This window comes from Erythrolamprus reginae, chromosome 1 (genome assembly GCF_031021105.1).
Source record: "Erythrolamprus reginae isolate rEryReg1 chromosome 1, rEryReg1.hap1, whole genome shotgun sequence".
Classification (NCBI taxonomy): Eukaryota; Metazoa; Chordata; class Lepidosauria; order Squamata; family Dipsadidae; genus Erythrolamprus; species Erythrolamprus reginae.
In genome coordinates, this window is record NC_091950.1 from 412052164 (window position 1) to 412072314 (window position 20151).

The window sequence follows — 20151 nt, forward strand, 5'->3', positions numbered from 1 at the left end:
ATTTAATTTTAGTTTATTAATTATTTTTTATTATTTTATTTTAATTTTATATTATTTTATCACATTATTTTGTTATATTTTTATTTCTTATTTTTATTTATTTTACCTTATCTATTATTTTATGTTATTATTTTTTATTTTATTATTTTATTTTAGGAATTTATATTGCCGCCTATTCGCTGAGGGCGGCCCAAGGTGGCTTACGTCATATAAAACCCAACATAAAAACAATAAAACTAATAAAAGAAGTCATATAATAAATTATATACTAAAATCACCCACCCACCCCCAACCCGGCAATAGCACCTCACACGAGCCATTTAATGAGCTCCATCCTGCTCTGGGTTCCCCAGGCCCACTGGCAGAACCAGGTCTTCAGCACCTTCCGGAAGAGTGCCAGAGTGGAGGCCATTCTAATCTCTGTCGGGATGATGTCCCAGGGAAAGAGGGAGCCACCACAGAGAAGACCCTTCTTCTGGGTCCCACCAGGTGCACCTCTCTGGCCCTCATCTTAATGCTGACTTACTTACTTTCTTTCTTTCTTTCTTTCTTTCTTTCTTTCTTTCTTTCTTTCTCTTCCTTCCTTCCCCCCCCCTCTTTCTTATTAGATTTATATGCTGCCCTTCTCCGGAAACACAGGGCGGCTTCATTCTTCATCCGAAGCACAGCTGAAGGCTTCTTCCAGACAGACACGCCGGGGGGAAAAAAATCACTGAAAATTGAATCATCAGTGTGTTCCTACCGATACCACACTCTGGACCACACCAGTAACAACCCACCATGGAAGATGATGCGCGGATGCACAGAAGGCAGAGGAAAGGGGAGCAGTGGAAATCTGTCCTTGGGACGGAAAAACCACCACTGCTAATGAAGCCCCACCTTAGCTCTGGGGATAAAAGGCAGATGGGGGCAGAGATGAATAGATGTGGCAGACAACTACCGTATTTTTTGGAGTATAAGACGCACCTTAGTTTTGGGGGAGGAAAATAGGGAAAACAATCTGCTTACCAGATATTTATCTGGCTAGCATCCTTAGTCTGGTCAGTTTCAGCACATTATTTTATCCCTCGGTGAGAGCGTTAAAAAAAACCTTATTCAGAGGGAGTAACAATGAAAGAGCTTGCAAGCCAGTAAGAGCTGGGAACATCATTAGCACCTGGTTAGGGCAGGAAAGAAGCATTCGGAACAAGTATAACAATGAAAAACAAAACCTGTAAAGACTTAGGGCTTGGAAAACATTCTTTGTAAAGAGTAACAATGAAAGAATTTGCAAGCGTGTAAGAGTTGGGAACATTGTTAGCACCTGGTTAGGGCTGGAAAGAAACGTTCAGAGCAAGTAGAACAATGGGAAAAAATCCTGCAAAGACTTAGGGCTTGGAAAACATTCTTCGCAGAGAGTAACAATGAAAGAACCTGCAAAGTAAGAGCTGGGAAGGTCCTTAGCACCTAGTTAGGGCTGGGGGGGGGGGAAACTTCAAAAAAGTGTGTATGTATGTATGCATGTATGTATTTAGACTTCTATGCTGCCCAATCCCCAAGGACTCAGATGCGCCTGAATTTTCAGCCTCTTTTAGGGAGGAAAAAGGTGCATCTTATACTCCAAAAATACGGTATTCATCTCCTTGCTAGACAGACATCTTAGCCTGCAGGGAGGGAGAAACTTTTTGCCGTAGCTGATGGCACTCCTAATAACAGAACCATTGATTTAAGATTCAGAGGGTTTGTCGTGTTTGGGGATTAGGGCCAGAACAATCGCCAGTTACCTTCGTCTGCTTCTTTTCCGTGGCGTAAACGATGGAGGTGCAACAGACTTCGGCCAGCTTCCGCCCCTGGCCAAAGAAACTCCAGCAGCAGATCTCGTCCCCGATGACGTCCTTGATGAAAAGAACCCTCCTGTTGAACCGGAGCGAGAGCTTGTCGAAGAGTTCGATGTTCTTCAGGAGATTGTCGTCCGAGGTGCTGGAGTGGGGGAAGAAGAGGGGGCGGGGGTGAGAAAGAGTAGCACTGGCTTTATTTATTATCTTTATTCATCATCTTTCGGCTGTGGCGAGGGGGGCGTTTGCCCAGGTCCGCCTGGTGCACCAGTTGCGGCCCTATTTGGACAGGGAATCATTGCTCACAGTCACTCATGCCCTCATCACCTCGAGGTTTGACTACTGCAACGCTCTCTACATGGGGCTACCTTTGAAGAGTGTTCGGAAACTTCAGATCGTGCAGAACGCAGCTGCGAGAGCCATCGTGGGGCTTCCAAGATTCGCCCACGTTTCTTCAACACTCTGTGGATTGCATTGGCTGCCTATCAGTTTCCGGTCACAATTCAAAGTGTTGTTTATGACCTTTAAAGCCCTACGTAGCATGGGACCAGATTACCTCCAGAACCGCCTGCTACCGCACGAATCCCAGCAACCAATAAGGTCCCACAGAGTTGACCTTCTCCGGGTCCCGTCAACTAAACAATGTCGTTTGGCGGGCCCCAGGGGAAGAGCCTTCTCTGTGGCGGCCCCGGCCCTCTGGAACCAACTCCCCCCGGAGATTAGAACTGCCCCCACCCTCCCTGTCTTTCGTAAATTACTCAAGACTCATTTATGCCACCAGGCATGGGGGAGTTAAGATATTCCTTCCCCCATGGCCATTAAAAGTTATGCATGGTATGTTTATGTGTATGTTTGGTTTTATTATAAGGGTTTTTAGTTGTTTTATTAATTGGATTTCTACATGCTGTTTTTATCATTGTTGTTAGCCGCCCCGAGTCTGGGGAGAGGGGCGGCATACAAATCCAATAAATAAATAAATAAATGTATTAAATAAATTTATTTCATTATCTATTAAATAAATTTATTAAAACCTGTCCTTTGTCGGAAGGTCGCAAAAGGTTTATCACATGATCCTGGGACACTGCAACCGTCATAGGTATGAACCAGTTGCCAAGCATCTGAATGGGGGCTTCATCACTTCTGACCCAAAGTGGGGGGGAAAAGATTTGGTGGAGTGTGTATTGTGAGAATGGGAAAGGGGAGTTTGCCTTGGAGGCAAATTCCCCACATTTTGAGTAGTCCAAGCAGACCAGGGTGAGACAAAACGTCCCCATGGTCATGTGATCAAAATTCAGACCATGGTTCATAATGATGACCGCTGCCGTTTCCTAAGGTCACATGATCCATCCCGTTTTGGGACCTTCTGACAAACGAAGTCAATGGGGAAACCAGACTCGTTTAACAACCGGGTTACTCACTTATCAACTGCAGTGATTCCGTTTAACAGGTATGGTGAGCAACATTGTAAAATGGGGTAAAATAACCTTAAGAAACGTCTCACTTAACAACAGGAATTTCAGGCTCAATTCCGGTCGTAAGTTGAGGACTACCTGCAGCTATTGTCTGAATGTTTCCGTCTGCAGAGAAAGAGATGGCTACGCTTTAGATGTGCTTGGCGAAAAATCAACGCAAGATGTTCTACAGATGGCACCTAGCACCAGCAAGGCTTGCAAAAGTATCAAATCATTGGTTGCTGATCAGTTTCCGGTCACAATTCAAAGTGTTGGTCATTACCTATAAAGTCCTTCATGGCACTGGACCAGGGTATCTACGAGACCGCCTTCTGCCACACGAATCCCAGTGACTGGTTAGGTCCCACAGAGTTGGTCTCCTCTGGGTCCTGTCAACTAAACAATGTCGTTTGGCAGGACCCAGGGGAAGAGCCTTCTCTGTGGTGGCTCCGACCCTCTGGAATCAGCTCCCTCCAGAGATTAGAACTGCCCCCACCCTCCTTGCCTTTCGTAAACTCCTTAAAACCCACCTCTGCCGTCAAGCGTGGGGGAACTGAAACATCTCCCCCTGCCTATGTAGTTTTTGTGTATGATGACTGTATGTATGTTTTTATATATTGGGGTGTCTTGTTTTTTAGACTTTTTAAATGTATTATTCTTATTTTAGATTCCAACTATTAGATTTGTTATTATATATTGTTTTTATCATTGCTGTAAGCCGCCCCAAGTCTACAGAGAGGGGTGGCATACAAATCTAATAAATAATAATAATAATAAAAAATAAAATATCACCCTGATGCTGGAAATGTCAAAATGCATATGGCACATATATTATCATATGTGGTGGACATGCAAAAAAGCAAAAAAAAAAGGGTTCAAATTAGAAAAATAATAAAAGAAATAAGATGGCATTGACTGTCGTAGGTCAAGGGCTAACTGGAATATCACAGTACCTGCTTGTTGGCCAAGAAACCTAGCTTGACATTCTGCCCCGTCACAGATGGATTATAAAACTGGGGAATTTATGTCCAAACACCAGTTAATCCTTAGCTGTGATTTCTTATTGTTAACTGCAGCGATCTTATTTACTTTAAACAGCAGTAGCTTCATTTTTACTGCTACTACTACAGTTAATATGATTTTACCTTGAACTTTGACCAGAGAATTGTCGTGTCAAGATAGATAAGATGCAAAAATGCAATAAAATGTTAGTCAGTGGCAAAATAATCTTGACTGCCGTTTGAAAGTTTTATTATACAGTGGTACCTCTACTTAAGAACGCCTCTACTTAAGAACTTTTCTAGATAACAACCAGGTGTTCAAGAGTTTTTGCCTCTTCTTAAGAACCATTTTCTACTTAAGACCCCGAGCCTGGAAAAATTTCCCAGGAAATTTGAAAGCGGTACGAAGGCTCGGCCAGTTTCCTGCCATTCCCCCTTTAATCCGGGCCATCACGGGCTTTTCTGGGCTGCTAGAGGAGCCTTTCGGTGGTGCTTAAGGAGGCTTTGAGTCCAGAGCAAACAAAGCATTTTCCTTTCTCTGGGCGCTTGGAGAGGGAATAAACCTCTGCCAGTGTCCAGAGAAAAGAAACGCTCCCTTTGCTCTGGGCAGCGACTGTCCTCCTCCTCCTCTTCTTCCTTCTCCTCCTCCTGTAAGCTGTTCCAAGTCCTCGGAGAGAGGTAGCATATAAATCCAATTGATCAATCAATCAATCAAAAAAATTGGCCCAGAAGTGAAGTTTTTTACCTTGTGTAGGAGTACTTGTTGTTACTTCGGTTATAAAGGAGCTTCACCACTGGCTGAAAAAAAGCGGTGAGAAAAAAAAGGGGTGTCAGTGCAGGCAGATGAAAAAACGACGTGAGAAAATATTATTTTACTGGAAGAGTAGTAGATGCTTGGGACAAACTTCCAGCAGACGTGGTTGGTAATTCCACAGTAACTGAATTTAAACATGCCTGGGATAAACATATATCTATCCTAAGATAAAATACATATTCACAACCACACATTACATCTCATAAACAGGAGAAGGGGGCTTGATCTAATTGCCCCATGCCTGAGGCTGGTTGATAAAGAGTCTTGAGGCTCTTGCGAAAGGTGAGGAGGGTGTGGGCAGTGCAAATCTCTGGAGGGAGCTGATTCCAGAGGGCCGGAGCCACCACAGAGAAGGCTCTTACCCTGGGCCTCGGCAGACAACATTGTCTGACCAACGGGACCGTGAGAAGGCCAACTCTGTGGGACCTAACCGGTCGCTGGGATTTTATCCTTTAAAAAACCCCAAAACCTCTAACATAAGGATCTTCACCCCGGTTTTGGTGTGGTCCTTGAGCGAATAATGGGGGTGGGGGATGGCTAAAGCATCATCTGCTCCAAGCCATAGTCACCCCAAAGCCTGGCTTGGCACCACATATGAAGCCAGCCAAATCTCAGCCACTTGTCTTCTTATCAGTGGCTGGGAATTTGAACCTTTCTCATGGCATCTTAATCTCTAACACAAAAATTGAAAGATAACATGGAAACAAAAAACACAGCCCCATGGGATAAGTTCTACAATTGGACCAACGTAAGGGAGAAAGATAAGGAAAGAAATAAGGAAAAAAAATAAAATAAAATAAAATAAAAAACAAAAATAAAGATCTGAACAAAGACATTTATTTAACAATTGCAATATTTTATTTATTCGCTGACTTCTTCTCGGAGACCAAAATCAAATATAACTACAATAATTATAAAATCAAACACAACATTTAGAAAAGGAAATCTGAGATTAACAATTGTGTAAACTTGAAGAGATAAGAATTTCACTGATACAAAAACCGGGAAAATGAAACAAAATAAAATATAGCTGCAAACTGGCAGGGGGGGAGAGGGGGGAAGAGGGGTGTTTGGTGTTATTGTTTGATGTGGCATGTTCGATTTTACTGAAAACGATGATCTTATGCGCATGACATGAACATCTTGTTTTGTCAATACTGTCCTGTACTGTCTTTTATATTTGTACATATTCAATAAATATTATTTTACAAAAAAAAAAAGAAAGGAATGAGGAAGAGGAAAAAGGAGGCTCCGTTAAGCTTTTAAACATCAACATTTTCCATGCTATTCAACACCTCCTAGAGGTCATATAAATATCTGAAGAAGGATATTTACCGGTAGAAGAAGGATATATTTGTGGTTTACCCTTTTCGGCTCAAAGGTTTTAAAGTTTATGGCAGATAAAACCACTTTTATTATTTTTGGGCTCTGCCGTTTGCGGAGGAACACACGGGGCAATTTGCTGGGGGTGGGTAGAGTTAACAATGGGGGTCCCCTGCAAAGTAGATTGGATTCCCCATTGTTCCTCTTCCCTTTCTGTTCCAGTTAAGATCCCCCAATTTAGGAAATAATTTGCAAAGGAGTACTTGGAATAGAATAGAGTAGAGTAGAGTAGAATAGAATAGAATTTGAAAATTCTTTGAAAAGTGTTCGGAAACTTCAGATCGTGCAAAATGCAGCTGCGAGAGCAGTCATGGGCCTACCTAGGTATGCCCATGTTTCTCCATCACTCCGCAGTCTGCATTGGTTGCCGATCAATTTCCGGTCACAATTCAAAGTGTTGGTTATGACCTTTAAAGCCCTTCATGGCATCGGACCAGAATATCTCCGAGACCGCCTCCTGCCGCACGAATCCCAGCGACCGATTAGGTCCCACAGAGTGGGCCTTCTCCGGGTCCCGTCAACTAAACAATGTCGGTTGGCGGGCCCCAGGGGAAGAGCCTTCTCTGTGGCGGCCCCGGCCCTCTGGAACCAACTCCCCCCGGAGATTAGAACTGCCCCTACTCTTCCTGCCTTCCGTAAACTCCTTAAAACCCACCTTTGCCGTCAGGCATGGGGGAACTGAAACATCTCCCCCGGGCACGTTTAATTTATGCATGGTATGTCTGTGTGTGTGACTGTTAGCATATGGGGTTTTTTAAATATTTAAATATTTTAAATCTGTCTGATTGCTTATGATTTGTTTTTTACATGTTGTGAGCCGCCCCGAGTCTTCGGAGAGGGGCGGCATACAAATCTAAGTAATAAATAATAAATAATAAATAAATTTTTTATTGGCCAAGTGTGATTGACACACAAGGAATTTCTCTTGGTGCATATGCTCTAAGTGTACATAAAAGAAAAGAGATATTTGTCAAGAATCATGAGGTTAAAAAACACTTAATCATTGTCATAGGGGTCAAATAAGCAATCAGGAAACAAAATTAATATAAATCGTAAGGATACAAGCAAGAAGTTATGGGACTGCCTCCTCCCTCGCTGCAGCCAGCAAGGGTCCACAAAGTTGGCCTTCTCCAGGTCCCTTCAGCCAAACAACGTCGGCTGGCGGGACCTCTAGGAAGAGCCTTCTCTGTGGCGGCACTGGCCCTTTGGAACCAACTGCCTTGAGAGATCCACATTATCTCCACCCTACCAGTCTTCCGGAAAGCCGCTAAGACCTGGCTTTTCCGGCAGGCCTGGAATTAGGCTGATTGCAAGTATGTATGTTTTTTATATTATTGTTATTATTGATTTTTTAAATTACATTTTAACTCTTTTTATTGTTATATATATTCTGATTGTTAGCCGTTCAGAGTCCGTTTGGAGTCATAAGATGGGACAAAACCCGCTGAGCAAATTTTCTCAATTAGCAACAGCTTCTGGGCTGCATTGTGGTCGTATGTTGAGGACTAGCTGCAATTGTGAATTGGCCCCTTTTTGTCTGCTCATTCTCTCCTCATGCCCCACTCAGTACCTTCATGGCTGATTCGATGAGTCTCTCTTCCTCTTTCGGAGACGTGATGACGGGGATATTGCAGATTGGGAAGTAGGTCTCTTTCTTGTCCTGCAAAGAGAATTGCACACATTCGGACAGATTAAAAGCAGGGTAGACTGCCGCTGCCTCTGGAATCTCATTGTTCTGAATGGCAGAAATGAAGATTTAAGTTAGAAAGCACATCTGGATTTTCCATTTTTCTTTTTGCCAAGATAGAAACATAGAAACATAGAAGTCTGACGGCAGAAAAAGACCTCATGGTCCATCTAGTCTGCCCTTATACTATTTTCTGTATTTTATCTTAGGATGGATCTATGTTTATCCCAGGCATGTTTAAATTCAGTTACTGAGGATTTATCTACCACGTCTGCTGGAAGTTTGTTCCAAGGATCTACTACTCTTTCAGTAAAATAATATTTTCTCATGTTGCTTTTGATCTTTCCCTTTGCTTTTGATGTTGGGAGTCGGCTGTTGAAGGACATAATCTATATCTTAAACCAGGGGTGTCAAACCAGATCTGGCCCGTGGGGTGCTTAAATCCAGACCATGAAGCCAGCCTGAAAAATATCAAAGGACCAGCACACAGTGCCTCTGCTGGCCAAAATGGGATGTGTGCAGACCGTTTTTGGCCAGCAGAGTGCTGCTAGAGGCTGGGAAGGCTGAAAACGGACTGCGGTGGGGCCTTAGGAGGCCTCGGTGTGGCCCGTTTTTGGCGGGTAGAGTGCTACTGGAGGCTTGGGGGTGTGAAAATGGTCCATGGGGGGGCAGCTCGAGAGGCCTCCATGCGGTCTGTTTTTAGCTGGCAGAGTGCTGCTGAAAGCTGAGGAGGCCAAAAACGGACTGCAGGGGAGGGACTCGGGAGGTCTCCGCGCAGCCTGTATTTCAGTGTTTTTCGACCAGAGACATGGTCAAGTGTGCCGTAGGGAAATTAAACATGGGTCCCCAAACTACGGCCCACAGAGGCCATTTATCCAGCCCGCCACCAGCCGCCTCCATCCAAACATAAACATTCCCCTCCCAATCCCTCCAGCTATCAGCGACAGGAAGCGTGGGGGCCCAGGGAACAGTCACTGACCCAATCACCTTCTAGGATTCATCCCGACCACTAGCGATGAACCAATAGCAGGCTGCCTCTCATCCACACCCAGGAAGGTCCCCGCTCGGGCTGCTGCGCACTTGTCATTGTGTGGCCGTGGCGAGTAGTTGAAGCTGCTACTCCTCCCCGTGGTCCCGATTTCTAATCGTGGTTTAAAGCTAAAGTTTGCTGATCTTCCTTTGGACAGTTTTTGGTTATCTGTCGTCAAGGAGTTCCCCATTCTGGCCAACAAAGATTGCTCCCGTTTTTAACCACATATCTATGTGAGCTGAGATTCTCAAACTTGACTGCGATAAAAATTAAAAACAGAGAGAGACTGAGAACTGCTGAGGAAGAGCTTTGTGTGTGTGTTTCTACCATTTCTGTCCTTTTGTGTTCATCGAAACAAGCCCAGGTTTCACACTGAGTATAAATACATTTAGAAACTATATTATTAACTATATGTATAATATGTACTGTATTAGAATGTCATTTTGTGTCATTTTGGTTAGTGGTGTGCCCCAGGATTTTGTAAATGTAAGAAATTGGACTTAATCCCTAGATAGTTCAGTGGATTTGCAGCTGGCTGAAGCGTAGACATCAGAATATTCTGAGCACAGATAGGTTACAAGCAGTGTGCCACAAGGGTCTGTTCTGGGTCCTATTCTTTTTAATATGTTTGTGAGTGACATAGGGGAAGGTTTGGTAGGGAAGGTTTGCCTATTTGCTGATGACTCTAAAGCATGCAATAGGGTTGATATTCCTGCAAGCGTCTTTAATATGGTAAATGATTTAGCTTTACTAGATAAATGGTCAAAGCAACGGAAACTGCAGTTTAATGTTTCCAAATGTAAAATAATGCACTTGGGGAAAAGGAATCCTCAATCTGAGTATTGTATTGGCAGTTCTGTGTTAGCAAAAACTTCAGAAGAGAAGGATTTAGGGGTAGTGATTTCTGACAGTCTCAAAATGGGTGAGCAGTGTGGTCGGGCGGTAGGAAAAGCAAGTAGGATGCTTGGCTGCATAGCTAGAGGTATAACAAGCAGGAAGAGGGAGATTGTGATCCCGCTATATAGAGCGCTGGTGAGACCACATTTGGAATACTGTGTTCAGTTCTGGAGACCTCACCTACAAAAAGATATTGACAAAATTGAATGGGTCCAAAGACGGGCTACAAGAATGGTGGAAGGTCTTAAGCATAAAACGTATCAGGAAAGACTTAATGAACTCAATCTGTATAGTCTGGAGTACAGAAGGAAAAGGGGGGACATGATCAAAACATTTAAATATGTCAAAGGATTAAATAAGGTTCAGGAGGGAAGTGGTTTTAATAGGAAAGTGAACACAAGAACAAGGGGACACAATCTGAGGTTAGTTGGGGGAAAGATCAGAAGCAATATGAGAAAATATTATTTTACTGAAAGAGTAGTAGATCCTTGGAACAAACTTCCAGCAGACGTGGTTGGTAAATCCACAGTAACTGAATTTAAACATGCCTGGGATAAACATAGATCCATTGTAAGATAAAATACAGAAAATAGTATAAGGGCAGACTAGATGGATCATGAGGTCTTTTTCTGCAGTCAGACTTCTATGTTTCTATGTTTCTAAATGTGTCACGGCTCAAAAAAGGTTGAAAATCACTGCTGTATTTTTCCAGCAAATGCTGCTCAAGGCTAGAAAAACTGAAAACGGGCCATGGGGGGCCCTCAGGAGCCCTCCATGCAACCAGATTTTGGCCGGCAGACTGCTGCTGGAGTCTGGGAAGGCTGAAAACCGGCCATGGGGGGGGCCTGCGGGAACTCTCCATATGATCAGTTTTTGGCTGGCAGAGTGCTGCTGGAGGCTGGGGAAGCCCAAAATAAGGTGCAGGGGGGCTCCCATCACATTTAGTGCTGCAGAAGGTGTCCGTCCCATCTCTCCTCCTATTCCTCCCCCACAGCCCGCGGAGAACTACAAAGCTGATCCGACCCTCAAAGACATCCAGTTTGACACCATTGCAGAAAATTTTGATGGTTAATTTATCTCCCACCTCCTGCACCACACTTCTCAAAAAAGGCATGAGAATGCCGCCAACAGATATCTGAGGAACCTCTTCAGATGTTTTAACAGAGTGAAGGCTTTAAAGGCTGAAGACACATGATTTTCTTTTTAAAAAATAGAGAGTATCTGAAATATTTACTACAGAACATTGGGGCGGGGTAGCGTTGGTGCTTGAAGCCCTCAAATTCAGGGATGGGGGGTCCACAAGGGCCCCCATCTCTAGAATTATAATTTACATGGTGTTGTACATAATCTTGATCAGTTGGAGGATGATGAAGATATTGAGGACTCAGATTCAGATAGTGTTTATGAAGTAGTGGGGGGCCCGGGGTTACAGGTAGTAGAACAGGTGGGAGGCCAGCCACAGGATGGGGCTATGAGTTCAGGATCTAGCGAGGGAGAATCAGATGCTCGCTGGGTTAATCCTAAATTCAGAAGAATTCAGAAACGTAGAGAGCAAAGGTCTGGAAGAAGATATTAAGGAGAGGAATGGGTTAAATAATCGGGTGAGGTAATTGGCACGTCATGGGACTAGTAAAGAAGAAGGGTGGAGTTACAACGTTGCCGAACAAAAAGATGTTGATTTTTTTATGCCGCTCTCCAAGTAAGCCAAGTATTCTGTGTGATTAACTGTCTGTTTTTTAGTGAGCATGCTTTTACGAAATAAATCTTGTCTAGCAGAGCAGGAGAAGGAATGTAAGGAATACAATTAAGAGAGATTACAGAGCCAGGAGAGATACGCCAGTATGAAATGTGTGTATAACCGGAAGAGAAGAGAATAAAATGGAGTTTCTTTGTTTATGAAATATTATTATTATTATTATTATTATTATTATTATTATTATTATTATTAATTAGATTTGTATGCCACCCCTCTCCGTAGACTCGGGGCGGCTCACAGCACAATAAAACAATTCATAACAAATCTAATAATTTACAATTTAAAATATTTTAAAAAAACCATTATTAAGCAAACATACATACAAACATACCATACATAAATTGTATAGACCCGGGGGAGATGTCTCAATTCACCCATGCCTGACGACAAAGGTGGGTTTTGAGGAGTTTACGAAAGGCAAGGAGGTAGGGGCAGTTCTAATCTCTGGGGGGAGCTGGTTCCAGAGAATTGGGGCTGCCAGAGAGAAGGCTCTTCCCCTGGGGCCCACCAACCGGCATTGTTTAGTTGACGGAACCCGGAGATGGCCCACTCTGTGGGACCTAATCGGTCGCTGGGATTCGTACAGCAGAAGGCGGTCTCAGAGATATTCTGGTCCGATGCCATGAAGGGCTTTATAGGTCATAACCAACACTTTGAATTGTGACCGAAAATTGATCGGCAACCAATGCAGACTGCGGAGTGTTGGTGTAACATGGGCATACCGTGGGAAGCCCATGACTGCTCTCACAGCTGCATTCTGCACGACCTGAAGTTTCCGAACACTCTTCAAAGGTAGCCCCATGTAGAGAGCGTTACAGTAGTCGAACCTCGAGGTGATGAGGGCATGAGTGACTGTGAGTAGTGACTCCCGGTCCAAATAGGGCCGCAACTGGAGCACCAGGCGAACCTGGGCAAACGCCCCCCTCGCCACAGCTGAAAGATGGTTCTCTATTGTGAGCTGTGGATCGAGGAGGACACCCAAGTTGTGTTTGATAAAAGTTATTTGCACTTGCTGAATTTCTACCAGAAACCAGAACACATGGTAGACCATAGTCTGTCCTTCTCCCCCAAATTTTAAATATACACTAGTTGTCCCTTATCATGGACTTTTTTTTTTGAGTAGGATTCTTGCCTTGAGTAAAAGGGTTGAGCTGGATGACCTCCAGGTTCCCTTCCTTCTCTTAAGCTTTTCCTGTTCAGGGTGCGCAGCTCTCTTACCTGCAAGGCACTTTGACAGAGGTCCACCAAGCCCTGGATGAGGTAATATTTGGCTTCGGCCATCAGCTCCTTGATCTCCTGACGGTTCTTGGGTAGAATGACCGTGTTGTCCCGAAGGTAATTTAAGATGGTTCCAAAATGCTTCCCACAGCGGTCGATCAGGATCCAACCTGGGAAAGAAAACCGCAGGCCTCGGTTTCCAAGCAAAGCAGGCGGAAAAACCATCCCGCAGAGCTTTGTTTTGTTCCAAGAAGACTTGTAGAAACGGGAAAACTTGCTTAGTCTTTTTTTACTTATCAGACTTCAGTAAAGCTTGGGCGCATGTGCCAAAGGGCAGCGCGGGGGACAGCATTGGGGGTGCATATGCGTGGGGAGGTAGGGAAGGGGTGTGGGCATGTGCATGCTCAGAAGACTCCTGGGAAAGTCTCAAACGGTGACCATGTGACCAGAAGGAACGGTTTAGGTTTAAAGGAACGGTCGTGAATCAAGGGGCTACTTACAAGGCTAAATGATCCTTGATGACAGAGTTGAGATTAGAAAGGGAGTTGGAGGCATGTTTTGATTGACAGGGTTATCAGCTTTAATTTAATAATTTAATAATTAATTTAATAATTTAATAATTAATTTAATAATTTAATAGTTTAATAATTTAATAGTTTAGTTTAATAGTTTGATAACTTGATAATTAATTTGATAATTTGATAATTTGATTTAATTTAATAATTTAACAATTTAACAATTAATTTAATAATTTAATAATTTAATGATTTAATAATTAATTTAATAATTTAATAGTTTAATAATTTAATAGTTTAGTTTAATAGTTTTATAACTTGATAATTTGAGAATTAATTTGATAATTTGATAATTTGATTTAATTTAATAATTTAACAATTTAATAATTAATTTAATAATTTAATGATTTAATAATTAATTTAATAATTTAATAATTTAATAGTTTAATAATTTAATAGTTTAGTTTAATAGTTTGATAACTTGATAATTAATTTGATAATTTGATAATTTGATTTAATTTAATAATTTAACAATTTAACAATTAATTTAATAATTTAATGATTTAATAATTAATTTAATAATTTAATAATTTAATTTATCAGCTTTGCTGGTTTTCATCTGTACACACCTTCCTTGTCGGAGAGCACCTCCATCCTTCCGCTGAACATGGCTTTCAGCATGGTGTCATGGCGTGTCAGCACCTGCACAGTGGTGTAATACAAGGAGCCCCCGACATTCAACCGCACGTACTTATTGCCAAGGGTGCCGATTTTAGCGCTGCACCTCTTCGGCTTCGCTCCCGAAGCAGGGCAGAGGGTGGTTAAGCAGGTGTCGCCGGACATCTCCTTCTGCAAATAGATGACAACGCGGCAGTGGGTGGGCTTGACCGACTCCGCCGTGGTTGGAGGGGAAAACTTTATGGGGATCTCCAACTGGATTCAAGAACACCTCGAAAGACGGAGGACCAATAGCTGAGAGACTCTAAAAGCAGAGGAGAGAAGAAGGAAAAAAAGAGAGATTTGTTTCACTGTTGTTGGGTGAAATAATCGTTTTGGGCTGGGTTCACACAACACCCTCAGCGGGAAAGCCTGTTTTTTTCAGCCTTCTGGTGTCAAGTTGGTGCAGAGGTTGGGGATAAATTAACGACTTGGCACACTATCTACAGAAGGCCTGATGTTTATGGGAACTTGGGAAGGGTGATTCTCATGAGGGAACAGATATAGCCGCAAAGCATTATTTTTAGTGGTTCAAGGCCATCCTATGCCCAGCCACCTGGGCGGAAGCAGAGGAAGGACCTGCCATGCTGGCACAATCTGACTGGGCAACATGACAAGTTTGTGGGTGGGGAGACAAGGGATTTGAACTTTCAACTGGGTAGAAAACTCAGATTCAGATTTCCCAAGATGGCTCCGGCAATAATGAGGAGGCCGACCTGGCATGTGTGACTGAAACCTGGCTGGGCCCAGAGGGAGGAATTCCTCTCTCTGAAATTTGCCCAGCTGGGTTCCAGAAATGGCATCAGCCTCGACCCCAGGGAAGGGGGGGAGGAGTGGCTATTATAGCCAGGGAGAGCCTTTGCCTGCATAGACTCATTGCTCCAGAGATTGCGGGTTGTGAGTCCCTCCTAGTGAAGTTGGACTTAGGGGTTCAGGTGGACTTGTTGCTCACGTACCTGCCTCCCAGCTGCATGTCAACAGCCCTGCCTGTGCTGCTCGAGGAGGTAGCCGGGTGGGCGGTGGGGTTCCCCAGACTTATTGTCTTGGGGGACTTTAACCTACCATCGCTCGGCAGAACCTCTGGGTTAGCGCAGGACTTCATGGCCACCATGACAGCCATGGACCTGACTCAAGTAGTACAGGGTCCGACTCACGAGGGGGGGCATGCACCCAACATGGTATTCCTCTCTGAGCAATTGAGTATTGGTCTGAGACTAAGGGGCTTAGAAGTGTTGCCTTTTTCATGGTCATATTAAGACTTACAAAGTGGCGCTCAAGACGGCAAGAGGCATGTATCATGCCGCCTTGATTGCATCAGTGGAATCTCGCCCGGCCGCTCTGTTTAGAGTGACCCATTCCCTTCTTAACTAGTGGGGAGTTGGGGACCCCTTGCAGAGTAGTGCCGAGGACTTTAACACATTTTTCGCTGATAAAGTCGCTCAGATCCGGGCGGACCTCGACTCCGATTGGATAACAGAGTCGACTGACAATGAGTCAGTCGAGGTGACTGGAGCCCGCACTTGTCCATTTGTCTGAGAAGAGTTTGATCTGGTGACACCTGATGAAGTGGACAAGGCCATTGGAGCTGTGAGTTCTGCCATCTGTTTGCTGGATCCGTGTGCCTCCTGGCTGGTTTTGGCCAGCAGGGAGGTGACACGGAACTGGGTCCAGGAGATTGTCAATGCTTCTTTGGGGAGGGGGTCCTTTCCGGCTTCTTATAAGGAGGCACTTGTGCGCCCCCTCCTCAACAAGCCTTCCCTGCACCCAGCCATTCTCAACAACTATCGTCCAGTCTCCAACCTTCCCTTTATGGGGAAGGTTGTTGAGAAGTTGTGGCTCTCCAGCTCCAATGGTCCTTGGAAGAAGCTGATTATCTAGGCCCTCAGTAGTCACGGAAACTGCTTTGGTCATGTTGATGGATGATCTCTGGTGGGCCCAGGACAGGGGTTTATCCTCTGTCCTGGTGCTTCTTGACCTCTCAGCGGCTTTCGATACCATCGATCATGGTATCCTTCTGCACTGGCTGGAGGGGTTGGGAGTGGGAGGCACTGTCCTTCAGTGGTTCTCCCCCTACCTCTCTGGTCGATCGCACTCGGTGTTAGTGCGGGGTCAGAGGTCGACCTCTAGGCTTCTCCCTTGTGGGGTGCCTCAGGGGTTGGTCCTCTCCCCCCTGCTATTTAATATCTACATGAAACCACTGGGCGAGATCATCCAGGGGCATGGGGTGAGGTATCATCAGTACGCTGATGACACTCAGTTGTACATCTCCACCCCATGTCCAGTCAACGAAGCAGTGGAAGTGATGCTCTGGTGCCTGGAGGCTGTTAGGGTCTGGATGGGTGTCAACAGACTCAAACTCAACCCTGATAAGACAGAGTGGCTGTCACAATTCAAAGTGTTGGTTATGACCTATAAAGCCCTTCATGGCATTGGACCAGAATATCTCCGGGACCGCCTTCTGCCGCACGAATCCCAGCGCCCAATTAGGTCCCACAGAGTTGGCCTTCTCCAGGTCCCATCAACTAAACAATGTCAGCTGGCGGGACCCAGGGAAAGAGCCTTCTCTGTGGCGGCCCCGACCCTCTGAAACCAGCTCCCCCCGGAGATTAGGATTGCCCCCACCCTCCTTGCCTTTCGTAAGCTTTTTAAGACCCCACCTCTGCCATCAGGCATGGGGGAATTGAGACATCTTCCCCAGGCCTATATAATTTGTGTATGGTATGTTGTGTGTATGTTTTTTAATTATGGGTTTTTAGTTTTTTAAATATTAGATTTGTATTGTACACTGTTTTCTACTATTGCTGTGAGCCGCCCCGAGTCTACGGAGAGGGGCGGCATACAAATTTTATAAATAAATAAATGAATGAATGAATGAATGGATAGATAGATAGATAGATAGATAGATAGATAGATAGATAGATAGATAGATAGATAGATAGATAGATAGATAGTAATTTTGAGGAGTACTTTGACTCCAATTTAGTTGGGATGCTAACATCTTGTCTGGATCCTGCAACACCTTCATACAAATCCAATAAATAATAATAAAATCAATGAAACCATGTTATTGTTTAGTCAACATGTGATAAGAAGAGATCAGAAGCGCTGCCACAAAAATAGAGCCAATTTTAATTTATTGGTATCAGAGTATTCTCTGGAGATCTGCTGGTACACACATTTGACACACCTCTACAGGAAACACAAGTAAGGGCAGGTTGAAGTTCAAGTTCCCTTTAGAGCAGGAAAGAAAGTGTTTCCAGGAAATTATTTTTCAGGACTTTCGAGCAGGTTGTACTGACAGTCCTCGCTTAATGACCTGTTGAGGGACCTTAGTGATCCCTCAAAGTTCCAACGGACCTCCCCAGTTACTTACACAGTGGTACCTCTACCTACAAACGCCTCTACTTAAGAACTTTTCTAGATAACAACCGGGTGTTCAAGATTTTTTTGCCTCTTCTCAAGAATCATTTTCCACTTACAAACCCGAGCCTCCGAAACTGTAACTGGAAAAGGCAGGAAGAAGCCTCCGTGGGGCCTCTCTAGGAATCTCCTGGGAGGAAACAGGGCCAGAAAAGGTGGGGAGAAGCTTCCGTGGGGCCTCTCTAGGAATCTCCTGGGAGGAAACAGGGCCAGAAAAGGTGGGGAGAAGCTTCCGTGGGGCCTCTCTAGGAATCTCCTGGGAGGAAACAGGGCCGGAAAAGGTGGGGAGAAACCTCCACGGGGCCTCTCTAGGAATCTCCTGGGAGGAAACAGGGCCAGAAAAGGTGGGGAGAAGCTTCCGTGGGGCCTCTCTAGGAATCTCCTGGGAGGAAACAGAGCCAGAAAAGGTGGGGAGAAGCTTCCGTGGGGCCTCTCTAGGAATCTCCTGGAAGGAAACAGGTCCAGAAAAGGTGGGGAGAAGCCTCTGTGGGGCCTCTCTAGGAATCTCCTGGGAGGAAACAGGTCCAGAAAAGGTGGGGAGAAGCCTCTGTGGGGCCTCTCTAGGAATCTCCTGGGAGGAAACAGGTCCAGAAAAGGTGGGGAGAAGCCTCTGTGGGGCCTCTCTAGGAATCTCCTGGGAGGAAACAGGGCCAGAAAAGGTGGGGAGAAGCCTCTGTGGGGCCTCTCTAGGAATCTCCTGGGAGGAAACAGGGCCAGAAAAGGTGGGGAGAAGCTTCGGCGGAGCCTCTCTAGGAATCTCCTGGGAGGAAACAGGGCCTCCACCCTCCCTGTGGTTTCCCCAATCGCACGCATTATTTGCTTTTACATTGATTCTACTTAAAAACATTTCTACTTAAGAACCTGGTCATGGAATGAATTAAGTTCTTAAGTAGAGGTACCACTGTACTGGGATTCGACAATTTGCAACTACGTCGCCTCCGATCTGATCTAAATGTAGTTCATAAAATCATATACCAAAATGTCCTTCCTGTTATAACTACTTCACCTTCTCCCGCAATTCACGAGCACGTAATAGATTCAAACTAGTAAATGTAAACCGCTCCAAACTCGACTGCAGCAATAGAGTGATCAATGCCTGGAATGTACTACCTGACTCTGTGGTTCCTTCCCCAAACCTCAAAAACTTTAACCTTAGATTGTCTACAGTTGACCTCTCCCCGTTTCTAAGAGGTCTGTAAGGGGCGTGCATAAGCGCACCACTGTGCCTACTGTCCCTGTCCTACGGTCTTATTGTCCTCTTTTATCGTTACTTTTTACTTATATTTATACAAACTACTACTATCCTATACATGTTTGACAACTAAATAAAATAAATAAATAAAACTGATCTTAAAACCAGAGACCTTTCTTCTAGGCATAATAAATCAAAAACTTTAAAAAGACTACTATTATTTAATACAACACATGATTACTGCAATTAGAATTACAATATATAGAGTGCTGGTGAGACCACATTTGGAATAATACTGTGTTCAGTTCTGGAGACCTCACCTACAAAAAGATATTGACCAAATTGAACGGGTCCAAAGACGGGCTACAAGAATGGTGGAAGGTCTTAAGCATAAAACGTATCAGGAAAGACTTCATGAACTCAATCTGTATAGTCTGGAGGACAGAAGGAAAAGGGGGGACATGATCAAAACATTTAAATATGTTAAAGGGTTAAATAAGGTCCAGGAGGGAAGTGTTTTTTAATAGGAAAGTGAACACAAGAAACAAGGGGACACAATCTGAAGTTAGTTGGGGGAAAGATCAAAAGCAACATGAGAAAATATTATTTTACTGAAAGAGTAGTAAATCCTTGGAACAAACTTCCAGGAGACGTGGTAGATAAATCCACAGTAACTGAATTTAAACATGCCTGGGATAAACATATATCCATCCTAAGATAAAATACAGAAAATAGTATAAGGGCAGACTAGATGGACCACGAGGTCTTTTTCTGCCGTCAGACTTCTATGTTTCTATGTTTCTAATAGCGCAAAATTGGAAAAAAGAAGAAACACCATCAGAAAGAGAAATGATAAAAAAAATATACGACTGTGCAGAAATGGACAGATTAACCCAAAAACTTAAAAATAAAGAAGACTAAAAATACTATGAAATTTGGAAGAAATTTTATGACTGGGTCGAGACAAGAAAAAATAATGGTAGCAAATAAACTAGACGTTCCTAAAATCAATCCGAGACACAAAATTAAGATCAAATCAATCTGACTTTAGATTAATTGAATGATAGAACAAATGTTCGATAACCACTGATGCCATAAGCTGTTTATAGGATTGGATTATTGTCATATACAGTGATCCCTCGATTTTCGCGATCTCGTTCTTCGCGAAACGCTATATCGCGATTTTTTCCACCCGATGACGTCACTCTCTTCCTTCCTTTCTCATCTTTCTTTCTCTCTCTCTTTCTCTATCTTGC

At 43.9% G+C, this 20151-nt stretch overlaps 1 protein-coding gene across 2 annotated transcripts in view; it reads right to left on the bottom strand.

Moving 5' to 3' along the window:
- The window catches only part of TNFAIP1 (TNF alpha induced protein 1), a 34320-nt gene that overhangs the window by 5156 nt on the left and 9013 nt on the right, over nucleotides 1-20151 (bottom strand). For both annotated transcript variants that reach the window (XM_070735247.1, XM_070735248.1), the window contains exons 2-6: nucleotides 14196-14548; nucleotides 13052-13221; nucleotides 8034-8123; nucleotides 5012-5064; nucleotides 1764-1959 (exon numbers count right to left, since the gene is read on the bottom strand). In XM_070735247.1, the coding sequence (XP_070591348.1) occupies nucleotides 1764-1959; nucleotides 5012-5064; nucleotides 8034-8123; nucleotides 13052-13221; nucleotides 14196-14409 (723 nt within the window). In that variant the 5' untranslated portion in view covers nucleotides 14410-14548. The remainder of the gene's footprint in view (nucleotides 1-1763; nucleotides 1960-5011; nucleotides 5065-8033; nucleotides 8124-13051; nucleotides 13222-14195; nucleotides 14549-20151) is intronic.